At 40.7% G+C, this 23,237-nt stretch overlaps 1 protein-coding gene across 1 annotated transcript in view; it reads right to left on the reverse strand.

Annotated features, from left to right (window-relative positions):
* Window positions 1-324: 324 nt before the first annotated feature.
* SDC2 (syndecan 2) overlaps window positions 325-23,237 on the reverse strand; it is a 129,367-nt gene continuing 106,454 nt past the window's right edge. The window contains exons 2-5 of the mRNA XM_019716602.3: window positions 18,949-19,060; window positions 10,743-10,876; window positions 3,750-3,885; window positions 325-2,809 (exon numbers count right to left, since the gene is read on the reverse strand). Of these exons, the coding sequence (XP_019572161.1) occupies window positions 2,646-2,809; window positions 3,750-3,885; window positions 10,743-10,876; window positions 18,949-19,060 (546 nt within the window). The 3' untranslated portion in view covers window positions 325-2,645. The remainder of the gene's footprint in view (window positions 2,810-3,749; window positions 3,886-10,742; window positions 10,877-18,948; window positions 19,061-23,237) is intronic.

Raw genomic sequence — 23,237 nt, forward strand, 5'->3', positions numbered from 1 at the left:
GTCCCAATCTTGAAGTTCAGATACTGTGCACCTGTAGCTGAAACTTTTCAAAAAACATGAGCTCATCCCATTTCCCCCATGTGCTAAATATGGGACAGTTTGAATATTGCAGGTCTCTCAAACACAAAGCCATATTCACACAAAGGAAATCATTTACATGTAGTTAAGGAAACAGGAAATTTTCACATTGGCTTTAATATTTATAGCTGACCAAAATTTTCCTGAACTCGGTAATCGTAACACTTTTTATAGCACTACTTACCGCATCTTAAAAGTAAAATAAAATAAAACCAGGCAGAAAACAGAGTTGAAGAAAACTGGATATCAGTCTATGCAATGATTTTTTTACTTTCAGCATTACAGACTTTATTTTGGCACTTTAACAAATATTTTGCTTTACAGCAGTGACAAAATATTTGCCAGAAATTTTCTTTTCCTGGAATGGGTATCTGAATTTTACTTTGCATTGCACTGTTAAGAGGTCTGCCCACTATTCTCTTAATCTCTGTAACTGAGGGACATCATGCAACTTCAGAAGGTGCTATCACTTCCTTTTAATCAGTCCAACTAGATTGATTCTATATACGATGGGGCAGGAATTTGAGAATTAAGGCCATTAAGAATTTAAGTAAACACTGTTTCAAGGGTTACTTCAAATTTCTTTGTTTAAATGAGTTATGTGGCAATTCCAGGGACTATTTTCTATCTAAATGAAGTAGTTATACTTTATTAAAAGTAAATTATATGTTAAAAAGGTTGCTGTCTTCTTCCTACTTTGGTGGCTCATAATTTAAAACAATATTAACGGTAAAATAGAAAAAGAAAATGTTCAGTTAGAAGCAGTACCCAGGCAGGGTACCCTCAGACTTTCGTCTCCTCCATCAGGCATCATTGCTTGCCAACAATTTCTTTTCTTTTTCTTTTTTTAAGGAGGGTGCAGCTCACGGTGGCCCACGCTGGGATCGAATCGGCAACCTTGGTGTTATCAGCACCACACTCTAACCAACTGAGCTAACCGGCCATCTCCCCCTCCCCGCTTTTTTCTTTTAGCAATTTCAATGGTAAGCAGTGAGGCTGTCCTTTTAATGCACAGAGCCTCCTTGCCCCTCCCATCTATTAATACTTCAGTTAAGCTTCAGGAGAGATTTGGAGCACAGTTCAAAGGTAAATCAATCTATAAAACTAAACTTTAGATACCGACGTTAAGAAAGCCCCTTCAGTTCTTTGGAATTTATAGCCCTAAAAGTTGTTTGGAAAAGCAGACATCTGTCTCAATAATGCCATCAGCTCTCCTACAAAGGTTGCAAACTTCACAATTTCCGCCCTGGCAGTCTTCCCATACCTACACCCCAATACACACAGGACAATACATTCAGATTTCCTCTGGTTGATTCGTAGCGAATCTGCAACAGCCTCAATGATGAGCTCTTTGGTTTTGATTTATAGACATTGTAGAACACTCAGAAATCAAACCCATGTCATCCTTGAGAGCAGACAGTTATTAGCAAAGGGGAGATGTACATTTGATCAAAATGTACAAAATTTATAACAGTGACATTTTCAATATTAGGCCACATGATTTATTCAGTAGTTTTTATGTCCCCAAATTACAATTTATGTCTATTCATAATACTACAAAAGTTACCATTAGAATTGTCTGTGCTTATAAAATACCAACTTTTTAAACTGTTATATATATTCATTAACACCAGTCTGTGACGAGTTACATAGAATCATAGGCACTTCAAAGGCTTAAAAAGACGTTTACAACTTAACTGCATTTTAAGAACAAAAACTGATTTTTTCCTTAAACCGCTACTCGTACCTTCAAATTGTAAGAAATTAACAAATACAGTGGCCAAAGGAATCTGCAGCAACTTCTCAAAATACTGTTAGCATCTTTGGGTTTGCTGAGGCTTGTCAGTAACTCACATCAAATCCTCCTATAGGAAGATCTGATTAGATAGATATGACTAAACAGTTTTCTGGTAATAATCCAATTTTACACATTAATTTGCCGTTGCAAATCGGTAGGTAATGAAAAACAAAGGAAGTGTAAAATGGATAGTCTGACACTTAAAAATTTATACAAAGTAGAGGTTAAAGTTTACGTATTTGAAAATCACATATACACTAAATTACCATTATCTGAAGTATCCAAAGACAAATTGCACCATAACAGCTACAAAAGGCATAGAGTTTTGTTTTGTTTTCCAGGGGACGAGAGGAGAGAGCAGAGAAGAAGAGGGGAACAACAGATAAATTAACAAAGTAAGACCAACTTTGTAAGATCAGTTGAAGACATGCTAACACAAATTAAACAATTTTCATCTTCAAACCATTGAATAAAAACAATCACTTCGCATTTGCACATAAAAGTCTAAACTGATTCCATGAACATTGAGAATTTCCATAACATAATATTTTGCCACTGCTATTCACAGAACACTGCAGATGTTAAGTTTTAATTTTATGTTGTTCTAAAGAAATACATGAAAAGTTTTAAATACAATGGAATTTTATCATTAAAATGCCAGAATGGCTCTTTAATGAAAAAACAAAAACAAAGATCTTCATTATTCTATGCAAAAGCTTTATTTTTAAAAGTTCAGTGATCTCATAAATAGAGACACTAAGTGGGAGTTTCACGCATAAAACTCCTTAGTAGGTGCCTTCTGATAAGCAGCACTGGATGGTTTGCGCTCTCCAAGGTCATAACTTCCTTCATCCTTCTTTCTCATGCGATACACCAACAGCAGGATAAGGAAAATTGCAAAGAGAAAGCCGATAACTCCACCAGCAATAACAGCTGAAACATACCAAAACACAGATTACTTTTAGAAGAGATTCAAGGGTTGCAGAAATAGCTTTGTCAAGCCCAATCTATTTATAACACTTTTAAAAGGCTTCATTTGAAAATCCCCAAAATTGTGAAAACTGGATTAAATGAAGCAACCAGACAATTGTGCAAATCTGACACTCCTGAGGAAGGTACACTGCTTTCTTTGATTAGTGTTAATAATATCACCCAAAAGCCTCAATAAGAAAAATCTGTCTGTGAACTCTACTAATTCCATACTTTAAGATTCTTTAGTCTTTTCAGTACTCATATTTCATAATTTAATCTTCTAATTGCCTTTTCAATGAAAACACAAAACATGATATAATTGACTTAAATTTTGTAAGAGGAAATAGGAAAAAAAGCATGCAAATTTTTTTTATAGACTAGGATTTGGGACTATTCTTTCAATGATTAAGTGTTCTTAACTCTTGCAAATCTTCCCCTTTAAAATCAGATGTTAGTATTTCCACCAGGTAAGTTACAATTAGAGAAACATCCTTAATGCCTTGGATGTTATTTGTGTCAATTGACTTTCCTCTGAAGAATTTTTCCTTCTTTTAAATTTATTCTGAAATCAGAATGACTTGGAGCAAGACTGATTGATCTTCACATCCTGCCAAACCCCTGCACCCAGTTGTTCTGGACCAATTCAGATCTTAACTTTCCTCTTCCTCCAACCCAGTGGCTGGCCAAAGGATAGGCTGAGGAAGCTGACACTAAAAGGAAGACAATATTTGCATAACTCTTGCCTCTCATTATGGAAAGAAATCCCACCCCAAACCCCCCAAATTGCTCTCAGTGAAAAAGTGACATTTCGCAAGCTTTGTCTACACCTACGTCCAAATCTCACTTACACAGACTGGCTCATTTAAGGACCTTCTCAGCTGACCCCTATTAAGCAACTCACCCGCCAGGACTTCTGTTCTTTTAAACAGGTTGTCTGGGTGCTTCTCAGTATACACTTTTGGATCCTCCTCATCTGGGTCCATTTTTCTTTCTGTGTCAGGCGGGTGAACTTTTTCCTTATCAATTTCTTCAGGTGACTGGTATGGAAAAATGGAAAGATTGTAAAGATTATTTTTTTAAATATGCTAAAAAGAATAATAGATAAATATATTTCAAAGTTTGGATTTTTTTCAAACAAGAATTTAAGAAATAATTGGAATAATCAGTTTGCGTGATGTTTATACCAAGGGGTGAGTCCTATGATAAATCCATGTAGTTTAGGGTTTCATATAACACCCATCACATGTATAGGCAAGGCGGATAGTTAGTGAATTCATAATAATCCTAATGACATGGTTAGGTTGTTTTAGCTGCCATTTCATAAGATCTTACTTTCTCACCACTCTTCTGACGTCAGACTACCATCTGTCTCTCTGGCAGACTATCATCTTTGTCTCTGGGACAGTAACACTGTCCCAATTCTCCTTATTCCTTCATCTCTTTGCTACACGGGGCACTGTGAAGTCAGCTTCCTTTCAGGTGTTCTTTTTAGATACTTCCAAGGGTTCTTCCTGATCCTACTGTGTGAGGAGTAGAGCCCCCAGGCTGACTCTGTAATCCCCCCCTCTACTTATACACTTTTACACCTTCAGCAAACTCTAAACTAGAGCTTCAGGGGACCTGGGTTCTACAAGTAGGTCCTGTGTGACTGTGGGGACAGAGTCCCAAAGAGCAGTTTCCAGGCTCTCAACCTCAAGTGGAAAGGTGCTGGCTTGGGTAGTAGATGGCTGTCAGCTGTGACTGGTTGGTCATCAGCTGTAACCAGTTAGCCATTAGCCACTAATATAACTGCTGTGGCTACACTAGGGGTTTGGCTGGTTGACAGAGAAGCGGATTGCAGTTAGCAAATGGGGTTAGCAAGTGTGGATGGCGGATTGTGGATCATGTGGATCCTACTTCCTGTGTCTCGCCCAGCCTCCAGCGAGACTGGGGTACAGGAAGACCCCTTGCTGGGGTACTGGCGGATGTTTGCTTTTGTGTCTCGACCAGCCAGCAGGGAGAATATAGTGGTATGACTCCCCTAACTATGGCTCCATTGGTGTTCCTTTTTGGCCTCATGTGGGGACCGAGCCCCAGAAAGTGGTTTGCAGGCTCTTGGCCTCACGTGGAGAGGTGCTGGCTCGGGTGGTGGATGGCCGTCAGCTGTAGCCAGTTAGCCAATTAGCCGCTAATATAACTGCTGCGGCTACGGAGGAGAGCCGAGGAGAGTGGAGGAGAGTCGTCAGTCGGTTGGCAGAAAACGGACAGCAGGTCGCACATCCAGTGAATCCAACCTCCAGTGAGACCATAGTGGTATGACTCCCCTACCTATGGCTCCGTGGGTGTTCCTTTTTGGCCTCACCATATCCTGCGTTCTTGTGTGGGGAGCGGGAGCAGAGACCCCGCAGGCCGCCGCGCACGACAAATGGCGCAGCGAGCAGGGTCTCCTGCACGACACCTCACCATATCCTGCGTTCTTGTGCAGGGAGTGGGAGCTGAGTCCCCGCATGACAGTGACCCTGACCAAGTCATACCACTTTTCTGGACCTCAGTTTCTTCATCTGATGACAGACACTGTCATGCGGGTCGGCCTGCGGGGTCTCTGGTCCCGCTTCCCACATAAGAACGCAGGATATGGTGAGGCCAAAAAGCAACACCCACGGAGCCATAGGTAGGGGAGTCATACCACTATAGTCTTGCTGGCAGCTGGGTTAGAGACACAAAAGCAGGAGCCACATCGTTCGCAACCCTCACTGCACCGCTAGCAGGCTCAGCCACCATCTTCTTGCTAGCCCCCATTTTCTGCTAGCATAGCCACGGCAGTTATATTAGTGGCCAATGGCTCACTGGTTACAGCTGGCGGCCAACTAGCCACAGCTGATGGCCATGCAATCACAGTTGATGGTCATTTATTACCTGAGCCAGCACCTTTCTATGTGAGGCCGAGAGCCTGGAAACTGCTCTTTGGGGCTCTGTTCCCACAGACACTCTCAGGCTCTTGGGTATTCCACAATTCTAAAGTATAAATCTAAGATAGTAACTCTCACAATCTCACCTCCAGTCAGCATTATTGCCATCTACCCAGAAGCCTATAAGACACTACCCTTGGTTGCAGCACCGAATCAGATCAACCCTCTTTTCTATTTCCATTAATAATATCAACTATTCTTTTGGGCCCCCAAAGTTATTTTTGCACATTCCAAACATTATCACAGTCAATTTGTCTTTCACTATTCTCTCAAACTGAGTTCCTTTCTTGAATTCTCATTTCCACAGAATTGTTCAGGTTTTTATCACATCATATCTGAGTTCTTTTCTTGCAGCAACCTCATAACTGCATGTACTGGGCGGCTTCCAGTCCTGCTCCTAGCTTAATCCCCAGTGTGAAACCCTGCACAGCCTTCTCTATTGCCACTTACCACAATTGATCTTAACATCTGTGCCTTGGTACATGTATTGCTCCTAACTCCAATCCAAATTTTGCATTTCTTTCATTTGTCCTTAAGGAAGCCCTCCCTCATCTTTCACCTCTCTAAAACCTCAGAACATTTTGTAGTCTACCACACCAACACAGAAATCACCTGTTGGCTTTCTAACATTCAGCTCCAACATTGGCCATTTGTGTGAATGACCTACAGCTACAATGAAATTTGAAAAGTTAAAAAAAAAAAGCAAGCCCTAACACTAGAGATTCTGTGTCAGTTAGTCTGGGGTGGGGAAGCGACCACTGATTTTTGTTGTTTTTTAAAGGCTCTCCAGACAATTCTATAGTTTGAGACTTACTAGGTTAAAGAAGCTCAGTTCAAATGAGTTGTCTATTCTCTATAAGCCTGAAGTTCTTGTTTGTTAACACTACTGATGAAAAACATTGTCAACTGCATTGGGCTATTACTGTAGACAATAATCCTTTTTAGCTCTATTACTCTTCCTAATAATAGCCAACCACCTTCATTAGGACTCTAAGCGGTGGCCCAGTTAAGTGACTGGTTGCTTTCTGAAGGCCTGGGTTCATCCAAAATGGCAGCCTGCTACTTAAGTCTAAGCAGTTAAATAAAGTAAGAAGAAAAGATCTCACCTTCTTGGGGTGCCTTAAGATCATTGGCATTTCTAGAAAGGACCACAAGCTAGACCAGGTAGATTCATTTGAACTCTAGAGTATATGAGGTCAATGGGTCTCTGCATCAGTGAACAGAGCACAAGGCTTCCACTGAAGATGGTATGTAATAAAGTGTGATGAAGTGTATTACTTTACCAAGCTGCAGGACACCCTGTACTGACTGAAACCACAACAGGCTATGACTTACAAAAAGCAGAGGCCATGGAGAATTTATCATTTCACAGCTGCACAAAATACACCCAAACTTTCACTGTTTTCTCCATCATTGTGAGAGAAGAAAATATGAAAGGTCTTCCCAGACTTTCATGTACCAAAGTAAAGCTGAAGAGGGAAGCTTACTGGCAGTACTCTGCTTGAGTTTTCTCCATTCTTCTCATGGAAATCCCATCTCTAATTGCCTGCCTGACCAAAGAACAAACACCTCAACAGATAAGAGAATGGATTATCTGGGTTCTAATCTAGGAACCTTTCCACTGCTCATTAGCACTGCTACTAGAGATTAGGAAAGGGAAGAGTAGATTCAAATAGGTGGGTATTCAGGTTTGTGATTAGGGAAGAAAGCAAGCAAGTTCTGGTGGCAGATGAGATGGACATAAGTAGATACTATAATATTAGAGACTGAGTTTAACTTATCTGCATCATCTTTGTCCCACTGTTATGACAAATTAATATGATTTCCCCTCAGGTTTCTTGAGTCCCTAAAACATTGAGAGAATTGACACTTCGATTCCCCCTGATTCAGCTTCCAATCCAGCAGCCAGTAAGCAGCTTGCATTCCCCGAGTCTGCAAGTGTGGTGACAGGAGGTCTCCAAGAACTGGGGTCATTGTGCACTTAGAGAAATGGTCCATTGGTGCACCCACTCTGGATAGAACATTCATTTTTTACATTGAAAAGTTTTATTGTATGGAAGCAGGGGCTTGACTAAGAAGAATTCTTTCTACAGTATGGAACTAATCTGAAACATCTAAACTCTTGTATGTATGTGCAAAATGAAAGTACAAAAAAGCAGCACAGATGAGTAAATGAAGCCAATTAAAGGTCTGTTATATCCATGTCTGGTTGTTTAAATGCCATGGAAATGTAATGGAAGTTAAGAGATTAAGAGCAATGCTCTTCTTGAACAAATAACTGTTCTTTTTATTTTTTGTCACATAAATTTACAACAAACTAAATAGAATATCTATAATGATGACATTAATGCCACTGTGAGACCCATTCAAAAGCAAAGTCTGCATTAATGGTATCTTAGAGGTAATGTTTAATTTAGCTGTACCATGAAACTGCAAAATAGGAAAGTTAATCACTATTATTAATATTCATTATCAATATTATCAGTACCTAGAAGAGTATTTGACACATAATGAGTAGCACTCAATAAATCTCCCATGAATGAATGAAATTTCATTATTACTACATTGAACACAAATGATACTAGGAATATAAACATATTAAAATGTTTGGAGAACCTTAATTTCTTAAGCTCATCTGCCAAACATCTATCTTTTTTATCTTGATCTGACACAATTACGTCCTTAAAGCCAATTCTTAAAAACTTCAATCAATTTTCAATCCATTCTTGTCAACTGACCAGAACTCTACGTCAAATTAGGTTTGGCTTAGGATACTACTTATTACTGAAAGCCAAAACTGAGTTTCTTGCCTCAAGGTAGTGAGTCCAAATGGTCACTGACTTTAAGAGATTCAGTCATGACAAGCAGTCAAATAAAAATGTGGTAAAGCCAAATTCATCTTTAATAATTACACTACATAACTGTGCCATGTGCCCTGAGGTATTCAGCTATACTACCATCAACTGTACCTGTTACTTTTCGTTTCTTCCCTTCTCCCTTCTTTCTTTCATTCACTCAACTTAATACTTTTATGGAGCAGCTACCATGTGTGGACCAGCATATGCCAGGTATGTCTGCCTCAGTGCTCACAGAACTCCTTTCTTTCCTATCGCCTGGCCTGTGAAGTCAGTCAGCTAACAGTACTGACTCTTCTTAATCCTACAGAGAGCGCTCCAGTCTGGAGAGGGTTGACCTGGTTGCTCCACATCTGCAGACACCCATCTAGCTTTGTCATTCACCAGCTTCTTCACAGGCACTGGAAGGACAGAAGAGAGGCTGGGGTGGGGTGGGGGGAGGAAGAGGATGGCACTCTGGAAAAAGTAGAAAAATGAAAGGGCAGGAAGCGCACTTGTGTTCCTGCCTGCAGAGGGGAGCGTCTTAGTCCAGAGAATGCCTGTTACTACCTTCATGACACATTCTCCCACATCTTCTACTGCTAAAGCTTGGCAGCATCTCATTTCTAACCAACAGATGGGTGAGTTCCAAAAGGGGACACTTGCGTTTCTTTGTTTCAATAAGCAGCATGCTACTCCTGACTGTCTACAAAGTCCACCACTGCAATTATTATACACATTCATTTGGTGAATTGGTTTGGTCTCGACTGCTCTAACCAAATTCAGGTAAGGCTTACAGAATGGTTACCAGGTCTCAGGGGCCATGTTACCTGCCCTCACATTTAATCTTCTCAATGACCCATGGGAAATGGGCTCAGAGACGCTCAGAAACTTGACCAGATCCAGGATTTGAAACTTAGGCCTTATTCAGACTTTAATATGCATTTACCAACTTAAATAGCTTACCAGCAGTGGGTGGTCAGCTAATTGCCATATAACATTAATAAGGCCAAAATCATAAGTCTCGTAGTTTTCATTAGCTGGTGGCTTTGCTCTATTCTAAGGCCAAAAACCTTATTTCTTAGTAAGTCAGCTCTCTAAATAAATATATAGAGATGTACTACGATTCATCATTATCATGGAAAAATGGCAAAGTTTACGTACCACTGATGGTGGGCAGTGGAGACTTGGAGAAAAAAGTTATTGTGACCAGTATCTGGAGTCTCCTTATTCCTGTTTCAGCATATGTAAAGTTTACAATGGTTTTAACTCAGAACAAATTCTTTATGAAACAAAAACAAATTTTCTTGGCTTGAGCCAAATAAATGGAAAAGGTTTTGCTTCTTAACTTGTGAGTTCTTTAAGAAGGGGCACCCTGTAAAAACTATTCATGTAATAAGCTAGGCCTGGGTGATAAAAGCAGTAGGTAGAATGAGCTGCCCAGCAATGAAAAGGCATGGTGGAACCTTCCATGCATATCACTGAGTGAAAGTAGCCAATGTGAAAGGCTACATACTGTATGATTCCAATTATATGACGTTCTGGAAAAGCCAAGACTTGGAGACACTAAGAAGATCAGTAGTTGCCAGGGTCTCAGGGGAAAGGAGGGATGAAAAGGTGGAGCACACAGGTGACTTTTAGGACAGAAAAGTGTTCTTTATGATCCTATAATGGTGGGTACATGTCATTCTACATTTGTCAGAACTCACAGAATGACAAATACCATGAGTGAGTCATAAGGTGAATGGTGGACTTGGGGTGATAATGACGTGTCAATGTAGGTTCTTTGATTATAAAGATGTACCACTCTGGTGCAGGGTGTTTATTGTGGGGGAGGCTATGCATATGTGCATATATGGCTGTACCTGCCACTCAATTTTGCTTGTGAACCTAAAACTGCTCTAAAAATCAAAGTCTATTTAACACAAAAAAAGTAGTGGGTGGTAAATGTCAAAACAATCATAAAGAGTAAGAGCCATTTACAATAATATAAAGACCATTTGTCCTTACAGATTTTTAAATGGTGCCTCTTAAAAGAACCATTCTGAATAATTATATGAAAGCGAATTTACAGCAACCTGATAATGCAATGCAAAACAAAACAAAACACACCTTTGTCTGAGCAGGTATCTTGTTCTGTACCTTCAGCGTGGTGGTTTCCACTTTTGGAGCAGCACTAGTGAACGGTATCTTTGGAAGTGGTCGAGATGTTGTCAGCTCAGGACTCTCTATGTCCTCATCAGCCCCTGGAAAAAGAAGTAAAGAGGAGCTAAGTACATGAATCATGACGCAGATTTCCATCTTATCAGATAATATTGTCTAAGGTTGACACTGGCAGAGCCATGTTCTTTCAAAATAACTGCTCATCAAGGATTCAGCAGCCTTCACTGCAGTGAAGAAGTGATTTCAAAGTGGATTGTGGGTAGCCTGGCAATTTTAAAAATAATATTATCTGCTTTTTCTGTCTGACTTGTTTCGCTCAGCATTAGTCTGTCAAGATCCATCCATGTTGTCACAAATGTTCCTATATCATCTTTTCTTACTGCCGAATAGTATTCCATTGTGTATATATACCACAACTTCTTTATCCATTCATCTATCGAAGGACATTTTGGTTGTTTCCATGTCTTGGCCACCATAAACAAAGCTGCAATGAACATTGGAGCACACGTGTCTTTATCTCTAAATGTTTTCAGATTTTTTGGGTAGATACCCAGGAGAGGGATTGCTGGGTCATATGGCAATTCTATTCGTAATTTTTTGAGGAACCTCCACACTGCCTTCCATAACGGCTGTACCAGTCTGCATTCCCACCAACAGTGTATGAGGGTTCCTTTTTCTCCACAGCCTCTCCAACATTTGTTACTATTTGTCTTGTGATATGTGGTATATAAACCAAAAACAACAAAAGAACAAGACAAACAAATGAGAAACAGAAACTCATAGACACAGACAATAGTTTAGTGGTTGCCAGAGGGTAAGGGGGGTGGGGGGTGGGGGGTGGGAGATGAGGGTAAGGGGGATCGAATATATGGTGATGGAAGGAGAACTGACTCTGGGTGATGAACACACAATGGGATTTATAGATGATGTAATACAGAATTGTACACCTGAAATCTATGTAATTTTACTAACAATTGTCACCCCAATAAATTTAATAAAATAAAATTAAAAAAAAAATAATATTATCCTGAACACTCTCAAGTAGCCCTTCTTTCACTTGCAATGTTCAATGTCTCCTGCTCAATGTGATTTCTTCCCTTCTACATTTTAAAACACAATAAAACAATAAGCAAAAAATGAAGACTCTCCCACAGCTGACCCCTTATCTGAGGGAGCTCCCCTTTTTTCAATGATATTGTGGATTCTTACTAGGTCATTTCCTCACCATCTACTCCACTCTCCTTCTGCTCTACCCTCCCTAGTCAGATTTTCCCTGTCATCACACTTAGTACTGTTTGGTTAAGGTCACTAATATCCTCCATGTTGCTAGATCCAATGACATTTTCTAGAGTGGTCCTCATCCAATCGAACCTCCTAGCACCACTGGACACCTGTCAACCATCATCTCCTTCTTGATACATTATCTGTGGGCTTCTATGACTCTGACTTCCTGGCTTTCCCCTCACATCTCGGGGTACTTCTGTCTCCTTTGCAGGTTCATTCTCTTCTACCTGAACACAATATATCAAGAATTCCTTAAGATTGAGCCCTAGGCTTCTTCTTACTCAGCATTTTTTATCTTATATAACTTCATGGCTCAATTACCATCTAAATATAAATAAAACTTAAGTTTACCTATCAGCTTATACCACTCCTCTGAAATGCAGACCTATATTTCCACTGGCTTACTTGACATTTTTCACTCAAATGATTCCAAGGTACTATACATCTCGAACATGGCCAAAAGAGAAATCATTATCTCCTGCCCTCTTCCCCCACAAACCTGGTGCTACCCTGCAGTGAATGGAACCTCCCATTTCCTATAAAGCACAACTCTGACTTCCTCTTCCTTACCACCACATTGAATCCATCACCCAGTTCTATTCATTTTACCTTTTTAATATCTCTCCACTCTAACACCTTTCTATAGTTCCAGGGCCACCACCCTCATCCAAGCCACTGTAATCTGTCCATGAACCACCATACGTGCCTTCTTTTTAATAGCCCCCTTTCAGTCCACTGTCCACAAACTGGCTATGATTATATCATCCATCCTCTGGTTTAAAACTATTACAATGGCTCTCCACTGCTCCTGAGATGAATATAAAATGCATCAAGCTCAGTTCTGCTACCTTTCCAGCTTCCTTGCACAACATTTTCTCTGTTGTTCCCTGTGGTCCCGCCATTGTCACCTCATCTTCTGCCAGAAGGTGAAGCCTAGTTAATTTCTAACTTATGTCCAGACCTCAACACAAAGGTCAATTCTCGGGATGGCCTCCCTTCCCTATTAGGTCATAGTGTTCTGCTTAATGGATTTTTGCACCACCTATCTTACCCTAATTGCGATGATCAGAAGTTTGTAATTATGCATTTATCTGTGTAACTACTGACTGAAGTCTCCTCTACTGGACTGGAAGCTCCATAGTCTAAGGGATTGCATCTGTTTTGTTCCCTGAGTGCCTGAGTCCCTAGCACATACAGGTTCTGATCCAGTATTTGTTCAACAAGTGACTGACCACCAACTGCCATGTGTGCACTATTTTTTTCTTTTACCTCTTTATCAGAATAACATTTGAAAATTTCTGACATTCAAATACAACATTCTTTTTAAGTTGATCATTTGTCAAAATTGTAACAACTCAAATAAACTCAAACTCTGTAATTCAAACTAACCTGTTTCCTAAGACAGGAACGAATGATGAAGACCTCCAAACCCCTCACAGAATTATGTTAATGTGATAAGCAGTTTGAGAAGTAATAGGTAACGTGCTGGAAACAAGTTCTATGGCTATGACTATGGTTCACTTTTTACACTAATTATATAGGAAAGAAATGGCAGGAACAAATTGGAACAAATAAAGATTTGGCATTAAACAAACTACCAAACCTAGTACTGTTTCTGGCATTTATTAGCTCTGTAACATCAGGCAAGTAATGCTTGACTCTTAGTTTCTTCATCTGTAAAATGGGGAAAATAATAACTAATTCTTAGAGGTGCAAATGTGATATATGAGGTGTGATTGAAAAATATGGTGAATGTTTAAATAAAAAAAATGTATTACAGTACAAGACACATTGCCATTAATTCTCCTCAAAATACTCCCCCTTTCTTTGAGCACACTTATCCCATCATTCTTGCTACTTTCTGAAGCAGTTCTGGAAGTCCTCTTTCATGAGTGTCTTTACTTCATCCTCCATCATGACAATGCTCTCTGTCACACATCGTTTCTGCTATACGGCAATTTCTGTCAGATAAAAACATTATGGTGTGCCCTCATCCACCTTATTCAGTGGATCTGGCACTGTGCGACTTCTGGCTCTTCCTCAAAGTAAAAATAACAATGAAAGGAAAACATTTTGAATCAATTCAGGACCTCGAGGTAGCCATGACAGTGAAACTAAAGACACTCACAAAAGAGGACTTCCAGAACTGCTTCAGAAAGTGGCAAGAAGGATGGGATAAGTGTGTTCGAAGCAAGGGAGTGGGGGATTAATGGCAATGTGTCTTTTACTGTAATAAAGTTTATTTAAACATTCACCATATTATTTGATCACTTTGTATATTTGAAAGAACTTTGTACACATAAAATGTTATGTAAATGTAAGTCATTAATAATGATGACTCCAAAACATTGCTCTTTTGTATCAGCTTACTTGTTTTCCATCAGTTTATATCCTTTATTTGCTCCTATAATAAATCATTTTCTTATAAAAAAAATTTAACTGAGAAATAAAAAATTTTCATTTAAGGGCTTTCAAGATCCCCTTGGTTAACAATTGTTACAAATATGAATCACTAAACTAGGAGTGTGGAGGATCTGTGAAGAGATCTGTGAAGTAGAAAATTTCCTCAAGCTGGCACTTCTGAAGTTAGAGACAGATGAGTGATCTGCCTCGGGCGGCACTTCTATTGTATTTATTATCTTCATCAAAAAGATTGAACCTCTTCCCCAAACCAGAAATCTGGGAGCTCCTGACTTTCAGGAGCACATCTCCCTCATCCCTGACTTTCAGCTGTTCTTTCTGCCTGAGACATTCCTACCCCAGAGCCCAGAGCCTGCTTCCACCTGGGAAACTCCTACTTACAATAACCCCCACAGAATCAACGTCATCCTCTCCCTCCATCACGGAACTATTTCTTTCTCTCTGTTCCCACTGTTCACTGAATCTCTTCTTTTTATTAAAAATAGCATTTTATTCTACTTATAAAAGGAATACATGTTAAAAAAAAAGAACACATTTTCACAGATGAAATGTTGAAAGACGGAAATATAGAAAGGGATAAATTATTCCACCACCAGAGAAAGCATTATTAAACTTTTATTTGCTGATGTGTTCCTAGCATTTAGAATGATATTTGTTCCCCCATGTGGCAGGTGGTTAATAAATATTTGTTGAATACATGAATAAATATCCTCTGTATCCCTCATTATCTTCTAATGAGTTTTTCATTTCTGACACAATACTTCCACTCTCCAAGGACTCCATTGAGCACTCAGAATGGTCCTTTTTTTATAGTAGCCTCTTCTAGTTCCACCATTAAAGCATCCTCCTATCTCTCCAAATGTAATACATTTTTCTGTAAGTTTTCTTCCCCCTGTGAGTTTCTGTTCTCTCCCCATTTGTGGGGAGGGTGTGGGGAGGTCTCTATTTTTCATTTTATAAATTTTTCCATAAACATCTGGGGAGCCTTGGTTGTCTTTTCACATCTAAGAGGGAAACAATGAAAAGCTGATTAGAAGGTCTGAGCATGCAGGAGTAGGCTGTCAAAGGTGGACATCATCAGGTAAGACCAGAGCTGTGTGTTTGGCTGGGGTGCCCCCAATGCTAGCATCACGGAGTGGTTTCCTTTGAGTTGATCCAATTCCCCTGAAAGGGCCAGACTGTCAGTGTTCCAGAACTGATTAGGAGAAGACAACTGGGAATGGCTCAGCATTAAATAACTCTTAGCCTAAGAACTTGTTCCCCCTGTTTTCAATACGGTACCCCCTACCCCATCTGTGCTTGGTACACTCCCAGTCCCAAGACTCTGTGCTTCATCCTCTCCAGATAATAAACCTCCTGTTTTCTTCTGAGGTTGGGAGCATGAATCCTTTTGCTGCATTTGATGGGACGGGATCAGGGAATGTACTTGCTTCCTAAAGAGACTTTCAACCAATCACCCTGAGTTTAGTACCACTTTCACCCTCCATCTAGTGCCACCAATTCCTGCACCCCAAGGGGACTCTGCTGTTATAAGTGGGTTGTTTCTTGGCTCGCTGCCCCCTCCCCCAATGCTGGCTAACTCAGCTTTCTCGTATCTGCCATGTCTGTTACTATTCCATCTGCTTCCTAGCTTTAAAAACACAGTGGCTTTTGTTTCCTCTACTGCTTTGTTTGTCCTTGTGAGTTTAGGCCCAATTCCTTTATTGTCAGTTTAGTTGGGTACTGAAATGTATGTGTGTTCAATTTACCATCTTTAACCAGAGCTCTGCATTTAACTGTTAAATGTATGATAAACAGTATTTTCCTGTTATGTCATCCACGACATAGTATTAGAATTATTTTTTCTCATTTCTATATTTCTGTCATCAGACTCTTGGTTCCTTGGGACAGGGGCCAAGTTTTTCTCATCCCTGTGTCCCAATAAGATGGCATAGTGTCTGGCACACAGCAAATGCCTATGAAATGTTTAGGTGAATAGCTGAAGTTTTCATATTTACTAATGCCCATCCTTGAGTTTAAACATATAGCATGGCCCCGTCTCCTCACCTGGGAAGTACCCACTGGGTCTTTGGCCATTTTTCTCCAATCCATTTGCTTTCCCACTGGATAGCTGGATAGGAGTGAAGACAGAGATAACATTGGCCAAAACCTTGAGGGGGGAGCATTTGCAGCTGGGACTGGCCATCATCTAGGCAGGGTTTTCTAATTCTAGAGTGGGGCTTTATGACACAAGGAGGCAGTCCAGCAAAGGAGTGAAAGAACACACTCTCAAGCCAAACTCCCTATCCAAGCTCCATTACTTTCTAACAGTGTGATCTGGGGAAAGTTATTTAATCTCTCTGTGCCTCAGGTTTTCTCATGTGAAAAATGGAGACAGTAATAGAATTTGTACTCGCAGAGATGTTATAAGGATAGGAACAGTGTCTGGCACACAGTAAGTGCTTTACAAACTTTAGTTATAACTTCTACTACCTTTAAGCTGAAAATCAACATCCTCAGTGCAGTGCAAGGGGCTTTCCAAGGTTCAGAATGATGCACTTCTTTGCAGTGATGGTCTTCCCAAGGCGGGAGTCAAGGCAGGAGCAATGCCAGCCCACATTTAAGCGTCAACTTGATCTATCTGGTTTGTGGGCTCAGGATTTCAAATGACCCACTCCAAATGCCTTTTATCTGGATTGGGGAGGGGGGATCAGCAGAGGAGCAGGACTGTGTACCTTCTTTTTTAATACTACACTTAAGGACAATCTTGGCAGAAATCAGCAAAATGACTTGGACGACAGCTACAAACCCCTAACAACTCTTGGATTCTAAGATCTGTGAAATGGGGACAAAAAAGTGTCCATATTTATTATTTCCTGGGACATTTTGAAGATGACAGTTACAAAACACTTTTGAGGTGTTAAGGGAAAAAAAAGAGGTGCCATGAATGAAAGATATTAATAGAGTTGTGGGCTATGGAGAACTGGTCTTTTCACACTCAATCTGCATGTGCGATATATATCACTCTCCCAAGAATAACTAGGGCTATTTTTACATTAGGATTGCATTTGTAAGCTCATTGTTACTAGGTCAGCCACTGCCTCTCTTGTGTTTTTCAGACTTGCTGTTTTCCAACTTAAGGCACTTACTCTTACATTGCTAGATCTCTACCAAAGATATAGTTGATTTTAATTTGTTCTGGGCCACTCTGAAGCCCAGGCTACCCTGATTGTTAGACATCTATGGTGAGCATAACTTTTACCATCTGTTGAATCTACAATGAAAATTCAAAGCAAGAAATGTCTTGGATAAGACTTTGGTAGCATGTTGCTGACCAAATTCCTGACTTGGTCATTAATTAAATATCTGCACAAACTATTCCTGTTTTGCAGCTCCTTGGGGGCAATTTTTGGCACAGATTAAATATTTACCAGGTATGGCAGATTGCAAAAATGGCCAGATTCATTTATTTCCCCTTGTATTCACATCCTCCGCAATGTGACTTTGCAGCTCCTTTCATTAAAAGGTGGAGCCTGGGCTACCCTTATGATTTGCTTTGACCAATAAAATGATGCTGCACCAGTTCTAAGGTTAGGCTTTAAGACACTTTGTATACTTCTGCTCTCTTGGGATCTCTGCCTCCTCCTTGTGAACAAATGGCTTGCATACTAGAGGATGAGAGACTGTGTGGACCAGAGCCACGTCTGCCTAGCTGCCCCAGAGATATGACAGTCCAGCCAAGATCAGCAAAGCTGCATACCCAGCCTGCAGCTGACCACTGACATATGCAGGCCAGTTAGTCCAGCCTTAATTGCCAACCCGCAGAATAATGAGCTAAATGAATGTTGTTTTTACCCACTACATTTTGGAGTGGTTTGTTATACAGCATTATTGAGGCAATAGATAACTGATACACCAAGGGAGTTGAAGATATCCTTATAGAATCATTTAACTTGGCTGCTACATTGTTCCTCCTACATTTGAACAATACACTAGGAGTAAAAAAGTATACCTCTTCTTGGGTTCATCCATAATCTTTAATATAGGGTTGGCAGCTTTACAGAACTAGTGTTTGAAGGATTTATTTAAGGGTGACTTCCATGACATCACTCTGAAAGCCTTAATAATAAAATTAAAAGCTAATGTTGACAGAACACTGACTATATGACAAGTAAGAAACTCTAAGAGCTATAGATGTGTCAACCCCTTTAATCCTCACAAGCTTATGTGATAGGGACCTTCCATTCTATAAATGAGGAAACTGAGGTTCAGCCAAGTTAAATACACTCCCAAGATCTCATAGCTTACGTGATGAAGAGCCAGAATTCACTCCCAAACACTTCGACTCCACAGAGCATACTCTTAACTACTATATACGTTGCCTGTCTCCCTGAGGTAAGTTCCAGGGTGGGGGGTAGGGTAGGGGGAGCATGAAGAATGAAGGCGAGTGTGAAGCAGTTGTCAGACTTACCCGAGCCTGAAGCAGAAGCATAGTCATCGTCATCAATAGGATACACTCCTGAAGCATCTTCAATGGAGCTGTTGTCAAGGTACATGTCTTTATCAGACGTCAGCTCTGCCCTCTGAGAAAGGAAAGAGAAGGCATTCAGGATGGTGAGAGATTAAGAAATGTGCTTATTTATCGTGGTGAACACTCTGAATCCCCATCTCTGGCCCTATCCTTCCTCAGGACACCGTGGCAACACACATGAAGGGCTGACCACACAGACGAATGCCCCAACGGAAGCCTATGTAGCCTAATCCAGTAGAATGCAGATGGCTCAGAGACCTAAGCACCTATCATGTGCTTATTTTGTTATATTCCACTAAACCTGTCTGAGGCACTCACTTTGTCACAAAATCACTGTGAAGCTCCCTTCCTGAGAAAGCTACAAAACACTGAAATCATTTAAGACTTTCTTGGGTGATGTATACAAAGGTATGAGAGCACTTATGCTGAATCATCACCCACGGATCCATCAAGGCCCACCATGGCTGCCGTGCTCAGAGCTTTGGCCATGCTTATCACTACAGCCAAGAGCTCCCCAGTCACTTGGGCAGTCCAGATCTTTCGGCCACAGCCCAGACTCATGCAGAGGCCAGGCATGGCACCCTACGAGGAGCAGTGCCTATGAGGCTCAACTAACGGGGGTAAAGGCCTACCACAAGCCCCCTTCTTGAGCTCATTGGCTTAGCGGAGCCTTAATGACAGATGCAGATAAACCCACACAAGAACATTCTTTTCATATTACTGGTAACGGCAAATCACACGCTGACTATGGACAGCGATCATTCACTAAGTAAACCAGTTCCACAGCTTCTTAGGTCTTGCCTTCAATAAGAGTTTTAGTATAAAATTCAACCTAATCCTGCCAAAAGAGTAACACGCATGAATTGAAGGCAGAGTAGACATATAATTTTCTCAAATGGTTTTAGTAAATTGATATTTTACCACCAATATCTCTTGAAAGCCCAGAAACAAATAAAGCAGACTCTCAGCTTCTAAATAATATTTGTTTGGAAACAAGCAAACTCATTATTGTCCTATTTTAAAAATTCAAATGGAATGTTTGTTCCTAACAAGAATTATAAAAAAAAGTTTCCTTTACTATATTGGCTTTCACTAGATTTCCTCTTAAAATAAAACTTTCTGTTCCAGTAGTCACGGTGACTTGAACCTTCGTAGGAGGACAGACGGGTCCAGCCCTCTATAACAGTACCACTTTATTCTCTCAAGTTTCAGCTGCTGGCCGGTGAGGCTGAAGTATTTTAAATCTGAGCCCATATTCTGCACCAGGCTTCAGTGCCAACTGACAGAAAAGCATGGGAACCCATTCTGTTTGCGCTACCACACCAGCACATTCTGAGAACTGAAACCTTAGAGATTGGTTTTCCAGTAGGCTGGCTTGCAGGCATTGAATGACCACCCTGAGCCAAGCGTATGCTGGAATTTTTCTGCTAGAATGGTTAGAGCTTAACTCTACGATCTGAGGCCATCCTGCATTACATTGGTTTCCAAGGCTATCACCATTCCAGGCCGTAATTCCCAAAGCTTGTGAACCGTATCAGGAGCCCTGCATTCCATAGCTCTACAATCAACTTAACTGACCCCTATTAGACTCACAGCTCCTTTGATGGCAAGGATTGTACCTCAGTTCAGCATTAATCCACCCGAGCTCCCTGTGGTCACAATGCCGAGCAGACAGTAGATGCTCAGTTAATGCTGCTTGGGCTGCATATGCTCCCACCTGAGAGCAATTTTCAGTCCTGCTTGTATTCATTAACCTTCGTCCTATGAACTTCATCTGAAGGACTCTTGTTCTCTTTCTAAAATCCTATCTATCCCTAGACAGGCTCTGATCTCTCCAGTCCTTATGGATTCCCTAGTGATAAACTTCTATTTTGTAGCATATAAATAATTGAAGACACAAACTATTGCTGTTACTTCTAACGGTCTCATGTGTAGTATTTCTCTTGCTCCTTGGCCGAGTATAACTCACTGAAGACAGGTCTTCAATGATCTGTGTGTACTCCCTGCCCTTCTCAAAGTGCATGGATACTCAATAAATATTTGTTGATTGAGATTACCTAAAACAAATTGGCCTTTGACTCAGCTTTCAGAGTTAACACATGTCACCTCCGGGATTCCTAGTTAAAATCTCTCAGTTCTAAGCCTGGAAGATCATCTGTCCCATACATGTTGCATTGCATCCACTTAAGTAACCTACAGTCTCTAAAGTAAGTAAAAACTCCATTTACATATTAGAAACTCGTTTCTCTTTTCTTAATGTTGAATGACTTTCATTTTCCTCTTGACTCTGTCAGAGAAGTCTGATGTGGCATGGGTAACACTAAGATACTTAATCCCTGTGTGTAAATTGATTTCTATTCATCATGTGACCCAGTTGTCCAGACTGACACGTCTTTCAAACTAACAGGCAGATGGGCCAGAAACATCTCCCAGAGATTCTGGCCAACTCACAGTTCAACCACACTGGGTAGCTGGACAAGCAACTGGCATCCCCAGGAAAACTGGCTCCTTATAAGGAGCTGTCAGGCCTGAATTATCACAAGACTTGAAGTGGAGGAAAGGGCATGTCTAGAGAAACTGGCTTGCCATTGGCCACTTGGGGTCTGCAGGATTCCAAGATGGTCCGGGGGCTGACAGGATGTTTAATGTGCTCAAGGGCAGCTAAAAGTATTTGTTCCTCCATCATCCAATATGGTGCAAATAATTTCACATCATACTAACCGTCATCTCCTGCTCTCATGTCAAACATACAGGAGGAATGAACAAAATCCTTCCAGAGAGTCCAATTTAATAAGTAGGCCCTTTTCATTCTGTAGAAGATAATGCTCAAAGAATACCTCCATTGTCTTTTCTTTAAACAAAAATTACCTTCCAAACATGACAAATTCCTTTTGTGAGGACTCCACACTGTGCTGAAAGGATTTTTATAGTTAACATGTCTGGAGAGGGAAATGAATTATGCACCAACATTCCCTTGGGACAAGAAGATGTGCATCTCTCAAAAGCCGTGAAAAAGGGTGACTCAAACAATTGCTTTCACACCTAGCCAAATGTGGTCTGCTTCACGAAGCAGACTACCCCAAGAAACACTCTGAACACTCTCTTGGTCAATGAGATAGAGCCATTGGACAAAAGCAACGAGGAAAAAATGCTCAGAGGCACAGCCCAAAAGTGCAGAGCTGCAACCTGACTGTAGGATTTCGTAAGGAGTTTGTTTAATTTGGGACTGACCATTCTGTGAGGCAGTATCAATACTGTTGGCTAATAGGGCTCAGAGTACAAGTTGGAAGAAAAACAAAGCTGGTCTTTCAGACCTTTTCCCCCTTGGCTGATGCAAATGTGCACACAGGAGAGCAAAGCAACATTGTAGAAAACAAGTACTAGGTACTACGAGAAAGAAAATCGACCGCAGACCAAGATAGAGGTTCCCTGCTCTGTGCCACGTTCAGCCGTGGAAACTGAAGCACTAAACTGCCTCCATAGATGACACAGTTCTTCCCAGAGGAGAACGCACATCTGATGCAGTTGCGTACCCCCAATGTCGAGAAGGCAGGCAAACTACATATTTGTATCCTAACTCCATGCCTCCTACTCTAGCCCCCAAACTGCAGCAACTTCTTCGTGTTGGGTCTGGACCATTACTAAGGCCTCCTTGTTTAGCTACTGGTCAAGTCTTTGTCTTTGAATCCATTCTCTGCAGAGGGACCATTCCTAAACATGACCGCATCACTTCCCTGCTGAAAACCTTGAACTGGCATGCCATCACCCATAGGATTCAATGAAAGCTCCTTAGCCTCGGAAGTTCTTTTACTGTGTGGCCTCACCTGCAATTCCAAAGTCAGCTGCGGCTATTTCTACCCAAACCCCAGACTCCATGACCAAAAACTCCACTGAGACCTGGTGACAGCAATTTCCTTTATGTAAGACCTGTAAGAGGAAATAAACCCCTTTAAGGATGGAAAGTTGAGGAAAACAGTTGTGATGTAGGTCTTACATACTTGAGGATGATGAAAACTAGTGTTTCGATAAAATGATTCAGCCCAAATGCATATGGTGTTTGTAATGAATAGGAAGAGAAAGTGTTAATTCAATGCATAAAAGACCATCAAGCTCACCAATCTTGGTTTTAGTAAGAAATATCACAAACATGTCCATTTTCTCAGCAAAGTTGTGAGACAGCACATGAACAAATCTAATCATTGGAGTTTTCTCACGTAGCCTACGTGGAA

Source organism: Rhinolophus sinicus, chromosome 6 (assembly GCF_057876585.1).
Source record: "Rhinolophus sinicus isolate RSI-liver-muscle chromosome 6, RSI-T2T, whole genome shotgun sequence".
Lineage (NCBI taxonomy): Eukaryota > Metazoa > Chordata > Mammalia > Chiroptera > Rhinolophidae > Rhinolophus > Rhinolophus sinicus.